This window comes from Melospiza melodia, chromosome 16 (genome assembly GCF_035770615.1).
Source record: "Melospiza melodia melodia isolate bMelMel2 chromosome 16, bMelMel2.pri, whole genome shotgun sequence".
Taxonomy (NCBI): domain Eukaryota; kingdom Metazoa; phylum Chordata; class Aves; order Passeriformes; family Passerellidae; genus Melospiza; species Melospiza melodia.
In genome coordinates, this window is record NC_086209.1 from 5,201,972 (window position 1) to 5,213,107 (window position 11,136).

Here is an 11,136-nt window from a genome sequence, read left to right on the forward strand (position 1 = left end):
AAGAGTGAGTAAGAAACATTTTCTCCACCTTGTACACACACAGCTGGCTCCATGACTAACCTGGGGCTCCTTTTCTTTGTCAGCAACAACTCACCTCACTTTTTCCAGCTACTATTTTGGGGCAAAGCAACTGGTGTGTCACATTTGGGGATGCCCCAGGGTGCTCTGCATCCTGCCCTACTGCAGTGAAGCAGAGGAGTGATCTATACTGGAGGGAAGAGAGGAATGGGAGACCTGAGCTGTGCCTCAGGCACCAGCGTCCCCTGCTATGGATGTGACTTTATTTTAGTCATCCCATCTGGGAATCTCCTGTGAGACTCATCTGGAAAGGCTTCCAGGAACAAGCAGATGGGGAAAACATTGCCAGGCAGACAGCATGACCATAAGGAGGGCAGCTGAGGGGTGGCAGCATGGGATGGGCATGTGGGAGGGTTGGGACAGGCTGCCAGGAGCGGGGCTCCAACTCTGCAGAATTCTGCATGGGGCAACACAGAAACTTCTTGGCTCTAAGCCTGGCAGGGATGCTCTGGGCACTGTGGGATGACAACATCTAGAGGTGACAGAGGACAGTCAGGAGCAGCATCCCTGGGGGCTGCAGTGGCAGGAGCCTGGAAACAGTCAGAAATTAATTGTTGTGACACTGACAAATGGTGAATTAATAATTTTCAGCTACTGGGAGGCAGCTCCAGGTTCCTGGCCCAGGGAAATAAGAGTAAACTTGAGAGATGACATCTAATCCAAGAGGCCAGAAAGAAAATATTATCAAGATACTCAAGGCTATGGGAAAGGGAATCTGGGTGTGACAATTGGCAGTAACCTGGGGAGGGGGCCCAGATGCTGGCCTTAGCTGCACACAGCAGCTTTGTGCAGGCACACGAGAGCCAGTGTGGAGCAAATCAGGCCAAGGACAGCTGGACATGCAGAGGGAGCCCAGCATGCCAAGCTGGACCCCACATGCCCCAGCAAGACTGAGAATGGTCCCAGCCAGTGGGTGCCATTAACAGCTGTGCAGCTTCCGAGGGCTCTGTGGGACCCTCTGCAAGCTGCCAGCGTCACCCAGGGCTGGGCCAGGCAGCAGCTGTGCCTTTGAGAAAGCTGCAGAGATGAGTTGGCATTCCAGTCCTGCCTGGAGCCCATCTGCCCATACCCAGGGCACTGTCCTCCTGTGCAAAGGTGATGGAAAAGCCACAATTCCAGGTGATGGAATCTCCTGCCAGAACATATTTTGCCAGAGCCAAGGACCCACACGCACACAGAAAGGGCTGTTTATTTCCCTGAAATGTGAAGTTCTCAGAACAATAACATAAAAGTTCTCAGAACTGGAGCAGATAAAAATTAGTCAGAATCATTTGAACCATGTCTAATCTCTTCTGGAACTTTGTGTGTGTGTGTGTGTGAGAGAGAGAGAGAGAGAACAAGTGATTCGTGACAGCTTCTCAGGAACACTGAGCAGCTCAGAAGCAGCAGCCAGGCACAGGGCACTCACCCTTCCTGGCAGCAGGAAAATGGCTGTGCCACACGGCACAGATCTGCCTGGAGGACCAGGCAGGGCCCCTCATATCAGCACTTCCAAATTACTGCACCCAGCAGAGATGGAGCAAAGAGGGGCTGCAGCCCAGTGCAGTTCTTGATGGGGAAACTCACGGGCACAGGGGCACCCAGGGAACAGCAGTGCAGCAGGGCTGATGCCATCAGCACCCCTGAGTATCCAGAAAATCCATCCCTGATGGACCTACCCCAGCATCAGAGTGGAAATACTGCCATGGAGGAGGTGCCAAACTAAGCCTGCTTTCCTCGGCTGGGTTTCCCTGCAGTAAGTGGGTCAGTGGAGCATTTCTGCTTTCTCTCTTGCTCCTCACATCAGAGGTGTCTCTCAATGAGTCAGGCAGCAGAAACACTCTCTGGAAGCTCCCATGGGCTGGTGGGCTCAGCCTGGCCATGGAGGCTGGAGGGTTGTGGTGGTGCCAGGAGGGAGAGGAAGCCTTTGAGATGGGGAATGGTGTTTCATGCCTGTGCCTCCACAGCTGAACAGCAGGTAGGCACCTGGCAGGGAGCTGCAGTGTCTGTGGGCTGCTGAGGGGCTGGGTTCTGTCCTTTACCCACCCCACCAGGCTGTGTCTGACCCCAGCACACAGGAGCCCCCAGCCCTGAAGCACCTCCACCTTGGCATCCTGCTGGAGAGAGCTGAGCACCTGCACCAGATGAAGGTGCACATGTGCTAGGAAAGATGAGGCCATGCTGCAGGTGCCCAGGCCATCAGATGCTCCTGGGATCAGCTGCAGCAGAGCCAACAGCTGGAGGTACCAAAGGAGACCTGCCTGAGGGCATCCCTTTGCTCAGGGCAGGGGAGACAAAAGCAGGGACACGTGCTGGACAGGGATGGAAACCTGTCATGTACCAGACATGCAGGAGACCCCAGCACCACCTGACACTGCTGTTCAGGTTGGATTTCTAGAGGCCAACTTGCCTCCAGCCATCCCTTCCCCAGCCACATCTTTTCCTCCTGTTCCCAGGGAAGTGCTGTCGTGTCACTGGTCAGAATGCACACACTGCTCCAGCCAGTTCCCCCTCCTCAGGGCCGTGCAGGAAACACGTGGGACCTTCCTGGAAACACTGGGACCTTCCTGCAGTTCCCAAAAGCAGTTCCCAAATCCTCCGACCTACGTGCAAGTGGCAACGAGGTGCTGGGATTTTACTAGCAGGATGTCCTCAGCAGGGCACATGAGCACTGCTGTTAGTTCCTAGAAGTGTTTGGTTCCTAGAAGAGTGTTTGTTTGTTCCCCTACCCGTCCCACGCCGCCTGCGCTCCTGCTCCCACTCACACACTGCTTTCCATTAACCCCAAATGAGGGTCAAGTCTCCTCTGTCACAATCTCTCCATGATTTTTTTTTTTGCTTCTTGTGTCTTGGGATTTCCATCTTTGCTACACCCTGGGCAACTTCCCCAGCTGGGAATTAGGTGGCATTTGCTCTACAGGAGCTCAAGTGAGCTATGGCTCAGAAATCAGAGTTGTTATTATTTTAGGGGAAACACTAAGATGTGTTCCTGCCAGGCAGCATGTCCAAGCTGCCCAAATCAGCGCCGGGGCAGAGGCCCAGCAGCCCGGGGTGTGCTGGCTGACTGCGCTGCTCCAGCACCCCTGAGCTCGTGTGCCCGTGCGCAGTGCCCACCGTGCCGGGGGGCCTGGGGGCCCTCCAGCGGATGGCAAAACGCGCTGTGACACCCCCAGCCAAGCAAGAGCTCCCATCTCAGAGGGAGCAAACCACCGTGGGCTTTACGAACCCTTTGTCCCGCCCTGGCTCCGCTGGAGCAGCGCTGTTACCGCACAGCCGAGCCGCTCGGGCGGGAGCAGCAGCGACCCCGGGGACACCGGGGCCGAGGGGCCCGAGGAGCCGCTCCGGGACCGGGATGCTGCTGCAGCACCGGGCATCTTGCAGGGGGAGCACCGAGAGCACAGCTAGGGGCACGGCGGGGCACAGCCGTGGGCATAACTGAGAGCATCACCGGGACATAGCCCAGGAGGCGCTCCAGGGCGGTGATGCTGCTGCTGCAGCACCGGGCGCTTTGCAGAGGTGACCACCGAGGGCACAGCTGAGGGCACAACTGGGGCACAGCTGAGGACACAGCCGGGGCACAGCTGAGGACACAGCCGGCGGCATCCCTGGGACACAGCCGGGGCACGGCTGAGGGCACAACCGAGAGCACCATCGGAGCATCGCCGGGGCACAGCCGAGGAGCCGCTCCGGGGCCGCGATGCTGCTGCAGCACCGGGCACCTTGCAGGGAGGAGCACCGAGAGCATCACCGGGGCACCGCCGAGGGCACACCGGGGCATCACCGGGACACAGCCGGGGCACAGCCGAGGGCACCACCAGGGACACAGCCGAGGGCGCCGCCGGGGCATCACCGGTGCACAGCCGAGAGCACCGCCGGGGCACAGCCGAGGGCACGGGCACGGCCCCGCTGCTCCCATGCGCGCTCCCGTTCCTCCCCTTGCGCCCCTTTCCCCTCGGGCCCCTCTTTCTCCCTTCCCGCCCCTCTCTCCCGACCTGCCCGTCCCCGCCCCTGTCCCGTTCCCTCTCCCCCGGTTCCTCTCTCCCGTTCCCTCTCCCCCGTTCCCTCTCTCCCGTTCCCTCTCTCCCGTTCCCTCTCTCCCGTTCCCTCTCCCCCGGTTCCCCTCTCCCGTTCCCTCTCTCCCGCTCCCTCTCCCCCGGCCCCGCTGCCGCCCGCTCCCGGTGACGCACACCGTGCCCGCGCCTGCGCGGAGCGCAGCGGCGTCATGGCGGTGCCGGGCGGAGGTGGGCTGGGCTGGGCCGGGCCGGGCCGGGCCGGGCTGGCCGGGGATGGCTCGGGGCTCGGGGCGCGGGTCCCTCACCCCTCTCCCCCTGCAGCGGGTCCCGGCTCCCCCAGCTCGGCCTCCCCGCTGCAGGGCGCGGTGTCGCTCCCTTTGCCCCGCGCGGCTGCGGCGGCTGCCGGGGCCTGGCCCCGCTTGAGGGACCGAGGGGGCGGCTCCGGGCACGGGCCCCCAGCCCCGGCCGCTCTGCGAGGGGCGGCCCCGAGGGAGTGAGCGGTGCCGGGCGCGGGGTCCCGGAGGCCCTGGGAGGGGGCTGAGGGACGAGGGGGTTCCCGGGGGCCCGGGGAGTGCCATTCCCCTGAGCTGTGTCTGGGCAGGGCTGCCGTGCCCCTGGGCGCGCACCGGGCGGCGGCAGGGGGCTGTGGTGCCGCGGTCCCGGCACTGAGCCTCTGCAGGTGCCTGCAGGTGCCAAGGACGACACATTCAACGTGCTGGACCTGGCGGAGTACACCAAGAACCGGCCATGGTGGCGCAAGATGTTCGCCCCCAGCTCGGGGTCGAGCGCTGAGAAGTACAATGTGGCCACGCAGCTGGTGATCGGAGGGGTCACGGGATGGTAAGCGGGGCCGGGGCTGCCCTTGCTGCGCTGGCTGAGTCCCCGGTCACACTGACAGGGAGATCGAGTGGCAGGCATTCAGCAGGCGGGTGCTCAGCCTGCTGTCCCCTGGCATGGTCTGCTCAGCTCTGGGACGTCCTAAATGCTGTCTGTAACTTAAAGAACTGAGACTGGCTCGAAGGGAAGAAAATTGCACCAGTCTGGAATTATTTTTAACTTCTGGTAAAAAGTGGTGCTGTTGAATTAGAACAGGCAGATATGAACCCCTTGAAACAAGGATGCCTTCTTCACTGGAGGTGGATGTGCTTCAGGCATCTGCAATAAAAACCTCCTGGGCTCTCAGTTCCCAGGGTTTCCTGTCACTTGTAGCTGGGACTGAGCATGGCTCTGTTTGTAACTTCATTCCTACAGCATCGTTTGAGTTGAAAATTTTGTGTAACTGTGTAACTGCTTTGCCTCTTGCCATGACCCTCATGTTCATCTGGCAACGGGGTAATTATTTAACAGTGTGTGACAGAGCTTTGTCTTGTCACAGAGGTGTGGCCTGGCCACCCTTCTCTTGTATCTTCCCTGAGTGTCTCAGACATGGGTAAAGGCAGGCTGCTGTGTTGTTTGCAGTGCTCGTAAGGAAACCGTGTTCCAAGGGAAGTGTGGTTTGGGTGGCACAGCACACCAGCCTGTGGCTGCATGACTGAGCACTGGGGTGGTGCTGGCTGCAGGAATGTTTTTCATGCTGAAAGCAGGTACCCATTTTGGAGACCAGCCTTAGATCACTGCTGTGTGCTTGTTCCATCGTTTTTCTCTCCTGAGAAATGAAAATGTAAAGTAAGTAGTTGTTTGCTGCTTACTTTACAATTAGGTAAGAAAGAGGGTTGTGATTTGCTCCCCATGCTCTGTCATGGAGCAGCACATGTGCTCCCTAATTTCCTCTCAGAGATTATACCAGTTAAAAAAAAACAACAAAACATAAAATCACTTGTTGATTTTGGGGAAATCACAGGTTTCTGGTTACTCTTTTGGGAGAAGGATGAGGTTGAAGAGATAAGAACCAAACAGAAAAAGGCTGGAATGTGCCAGCACAGAGTGAAAAGCTATAAAGCATCAATTTTGTCTGGGTGCAAATCCTTCTCTCTGGTTGCACATGGGTTTCTTCTGCAGTTGGTCAGGCTGTCTCCAGTCCTGGGTAGCTGCTGCCAAAGGCAGCCTGGCCTGTGGGAAGCACAATGAGTAGTGTGTGTGAGGTGTTTCATTCTCCTGACCAAATGCTGCTTGATTTGTAGGTGTACTGGATTCCTCTTCCAGAAGGTTGGAAAGCTGGCAGCGACAGCAGTGGGAGGAGGCTTTTTCCTACTCCAGGTGTGTATGAACAGCAGCCCAGGCTTTCTGAGAGCTGTGTGCTGGGCACAAAGGTCTCTCTAGGAACCACTGCCTGTTGGGGCTTTGTTGGCTGTGAATGTCAGAGGTGTGTGTTCTCCAGGGCACATGGATGCAACAGCAAAGCAGGGTCAGTGTGCATACACCAGTGCAGGACTGCCAGGGCACATCCACTGGGGATCTGCTGCCAAAGGCCAGGCAAAGGCACAGGAGAGCCTGAGTGGAGCACGAGACAGCTTCAGCTGTCTGCCTGTGGACACAGTGTCCCTGGAGGAACAGCCCTGCATGTCAGGAAGGATTTACCCATATCTGTGCCATGCTTCCTGCCATCCTGGCTTCCCAAGGAGTCCGGCCAGCACAGATGGGGCTCGCTGTAAAGCACTGGGGAGGAGGAGAGAAAGGAGATCTCTCTCTGTCCTCTACCACTTCTGCTGGTTTCCCAGAGCCCTGGCACTGAGGGAAGCTGCTGGGATGTGTTCATGCACCTGGTGCATCCTGGAGCAGGTAGAGCAGCTCTGTTCAGATCTCACCTGTTTGCTCCTCAGGTCTTGTGTGTGACTCATTCTCCCTCACTCTCCTCGTTCTGCCTGTTCTGCTCAAAAGCTTGCTCTGGGCAGAGGGAGTTCCACAGCTGAATCACCCTGAGCAGATAAAACAGTTGGAGAGGAATGGGCTATTAATAGCTGTGTCCACCCACAGCAGCAGGAGAACTGCAGGGAGTCCCAGCAATATCCATGGCAGTTGTGAGGGGGAGGTGATACCAGCTTTACACTGAGGAACAGAGGCTGGGGCAGGCTGGGCTGCAGTGTGTGCCCAGCAGCTGGGGGTTACTGTGGGAGACAGATGCTGCAGAACACTTGGCACAGCTCCGGGGGTGGTGTCTGTCCAATGTTTAAGGCAGTGTGCCCCCCAGTGAGTGGGAGGTGGCTGTGGTCAGGGAAGGTGGCTGAGCAAGGGGTCTGTTTAGCCCTGGTCATGCAGGACTTCAGGAACTTTCTTCTAATCCCCAAAACTCTAGATTGCAAACCACACAGGATACATCAAGGTGGACTGGAACCTAATACAGCGGGACATGAACAAAGCCAAGCAGCAGCTGAAATTTCACACCAGTGGTGACAAAATGCCTGCAGAAGTGAAAAGCAGAGTGGATGAGGTGAGACAGCTCTCCCAGGCCATGTGCTGGAGGGACAGCAGAAAACAGGATTGCCTCTTGAACTGTTACAGATGTTCAGTTGTGCCAATACAAGGAGGGAATTCTTGCATGACAGCAAAATGGGAGAGATGGCAAAAGTTGTGGATGTTGCCTGCCTAGAGTTTAGGAAGACATCATTTCCCACAGCATTCTCCTGGAGGAGCTGGCTGCTCGTGGCTGGGCAGGGTGAAGATCTGGCTGTGTGCTGGTGCACTTAGGGAGGGGAGCTTATTAGGTAGGAAGTTTTCCCAAATCTGAGCAGTGGCATCTCTGTGAGCATCACTTGCCTCAAGAACAAACAGTCTGAGGGATTTCTTCTTGGCAGGAGGGTCAGTGAGTGGCCTGATGTTGTTGAACACTGTTGTCTCTTCTCACCCCTGCTTAGGTGGTCATATTTCTGAAGAAGAATGCTATCCTGACTGGAGGGTTTGCTGGAGGATTCTTGTTTGGAATGGCATCCTAGAAGCTGCACTCTCATGCCCAACTTCCCCTCCCCTCCTCTACTGCTGTTATCTCTCACTTAGAAGTCAAAGGATGTTGCCAACAGACTCAGTCCCATCTGCTCACAGGTTCCAGCCCTTATTTCTTATAATGCTGCTTCTGATTTCCACTTTTTTCTTCTATCCGGGCTGTTAGTGTGCTGGGCTTGGTCTGGAAGCTCACAACTCCCAGTGTATCATGATTTCCCACCAAATACACCCAGACTCAAATTTTTTAATGAGTTTCAACTTCATAAAAATGTAGTGGCAGAGAAACCTCTTAAATGTGCTTCTTGCAGGTGCTCAGGACTGTTATATGTACCTTTGTCTGCCAGTATATTGTGTCAGCTCTTCACTACAATTTAGCTTTCAGCATTCCTGCCCTGGTACCTGGAACACCTCTGCTTCCCTCTGCACAGAGGTGATCTGTGCAATCCAAAATGTGGTTGACAATCCTGGGGTGGATGCAGAAGTGTCAAAGCTGCCTGAGCTGTGTCCAGGACAGGGGAATATGGATTTTCCTGCCCTCCCCCTGCTGTTTCACTGCACATAGGTGGCCATTTGGCTTTGTCTCTGCTGGTGTCCTTCCCCATTCTGGAATTGCAGCACTGGCACTGCTGATGGAAACAGCACTGAGGCTGACTCTCCAAGCCCTTTTCTCATCATGTGTTCTGAAAGTCACCAAGTTCTGTTCTGCAGAACCACCTGACTGCTCAGCCCTTGAGGCTCTCTCCTGCTTCCAGCAGGCCCAGCCTGGCTGTGTCACATGGGGGCATTTCAGCTGTGCCACTTACTGCAAATCACTCTGGGCTCTGACTGGGCTTTCCATGTGTGCCACAGCCTTCTCTGGTCACTTTGGCATTGGTGATGCTCCTTGAGCTGTAATCATGTGGGACAGGATTGTAGACAGGAAATGCATCCAATGCATCCCTGCTCAGGGTACACTGTACTGGTCCAGGTCCCTGTTGCCAGCTGTACTGGAGAAAGGGGGATGATGTGAAATCTGGAGTGCAGTCCTTTACTTGCCTCTGAAGAGCACAAATTCCTTCTCCCTGGTCTCTGCAAGCAACTGAAATGATAAAACTTTAGTGAAAACCAGACCATGCTCTTGTGAGAGCAGTTCATTTCATATTTCTGCCTCAGTTATGTTCCTTCCTTCTTTGTGTTTGCCATTTCCACAAGAAAAGCTGTTTGCTTAATTCCATCAGCTGCAGCCCTTCTCATGCAGGAGATGAGGCTCCCCAGGTGCAGAGCTCAGTCTGACTCAGTGCATTGTGTGCAGTACAGCAAACATCCCCCAGGGCATTCTGCAAGCACAGAGACTTGTCTGACAACGTGGTGATGTCCTCCAGCAGGTATAGGTAGGAGTTCTTGCCCAGAATGTGGGATTTTATGTGAAAGTCAGCTCATCTTTCGTGGGAAACATGGTAGGGAGCAATGGCAATCATGGGTGGGTGGTTTGCAGCACCTGGCTCAGCAGCTGCACCCCATTTCCAGTGTGTGCAAAGGCTTTGTGATCTGCTGCTCTCAGTGTGGCTGGAAAGGGGATCCTGCCCTGAGAGCTGCTGGCAGAGCTGAAGTGCTGGGCTCTTCCACTAGAGGGGTTGGAATGAGCACTTGCAGTTGGTAATTTTGTTTCAGCTCTGCTGATTGAAGTGTTCATATAGCAACACATAGATTTAGCTGAGGTTTTCTTCACCTTCAGGATCTGAAAAGAGGCTGCAGATAATCAGGAGATAAAAGTTGCTGTCTTTGTCTTTGCTCCTGTCCTGCCACACATGGCCAAGGAGAATGAAGGAGTAGCTGGGCTCACATCCTTTAACAATGGCCTTCCTAAAGGCCATCCTGGACTGCAGGATGCATCAAATAGGTCTTCAATAAATTCCTGTTTAGCAGTGGGGTTACAGACAGTAGTGGGGCTTTTGGGATTTGGTTTGTTTTTCTGTAGGATCTGCAGATGTGAACATGCATGAATAGATACATTGGTCTTGCAAGGTATCTCTTGTTCCTGTAGGACAACAGCATTGCTGCTCTTTGGCTGAATGGGCTGCAGAACGCAATTTCTGAGATGCACTGATCTCCACAAAGCTGTCTCCAATGGCAAAGCTCAAAGCAAATCATTAACAGACCTTAGGGGTGTTTTTCTGGCTCAGTAAGTCACTGCTTCTGCTCAGCCCTAGGTGGGGTGAGTTCTGCTGAAGTCCCAGTTTGCTACAGGGAGAAATGACCCCGAGAGGGAGCTAAAATGCTGCTGAAAGGGGAAACAATCAACAGATTTATGCTGGGTTTGATGTGAATGTAGGCAGGGAATGGACAAGCACATCAGGATGTGGTAAATCTTTCAGGTGTGCTGGTGTTGGGCTCGTGGCTGGCACTGATGGATGCTGTGGGGCAACACTGGAAGCTTTGATGCTGGATCAGTCTCTGTGGGGATGCATTTTCATTGCTGCAGGTGCCAAGATGAGGTGTCCCTTCCCCTTCCCACTCCTGCTCCTTTTAGTGTTTCAACAACTTCTGACATCTGTTACACTCTGAGATTTCAAACACATCAGGCTTTTAAAGTGGTTTTATATATTATATGTATGTAAATGCTTGTTGAAGTGATATTTTATTAAACAGTTTTGCTCTAAATGCTTTTCTGTGTGAGGTCTGTTGGCTTCCTGGGAAGCAGCACATTCCTGTCTCACTGAGTGAGGGGAGCACCCACAGCAGCAGGAGTGTGGCGGGTAGCACCTGGGGACATGGCTTAGTGCTCCACTTGGCAGTGCTGGGGGAATGGTTGGACTCCATCTTGAAGGTCTTTTCCAACATAAATGAATTTATGGAGGTATCAGCCTCCCCTCATCCACGCAGGTAACCTGGGCTACCTTAATAAATCCCTCTCCATGATCATCCTGGCACCAGTCACACATATTCCCAAGAGTATGGGATGCTGCTAGGGCAGGAAGTGGCTCTGTATGAGTCTGTAGCCAGCCTGGGTTGCCTCTGCTGAGCAAATTTGTTCCACCCAACTTCAAATGGGCATGGAGACAAGGCTATTTCTTTTTCATAGGTGCAACAGAAGCCTATATATATATATATTTTATCTATTTATCTAGATTTTTCTTAATATATCTAAATATATATATTTATTTATCTGTTATTGACTTTCTTTCCACTGTTCTGCTCAGATAGGGCAAAA

The 11,136-nt window shown here is 54.5% G+C and overlaps 1 protein-coding gene across 1 annotated transcript; it reads left to right on the top strand.

Annotated features, from left to right (window-relative positions):
- Positions 1-4,225: 4,225 nt before the first annotated feature.
- Positions 4,226-10,586, top strand: FUNDC2 (FUN14 domain containing 2). Its single transcript, XM_063170393.1, has 5 exons — positions 4,226-4,298; positions 4,760-4,910; positions 6,191-6,266; positions 7,303-7,437; positions 7,862-10,586. The coding sequence occupies exons 1-5, from the start codon at positions 4,280-4,282 to the stop codon at positions 7,937-7,939; spliced, it is 459 nt and encodes a 152-aa protein (XP_063026463.1). The 5' UTR covers positions 4,226-4,279; the 3' UTR covers positions 7,940-10,586.
- Positions 10,587-11,136: the final 550 nt, after the last annotated feature.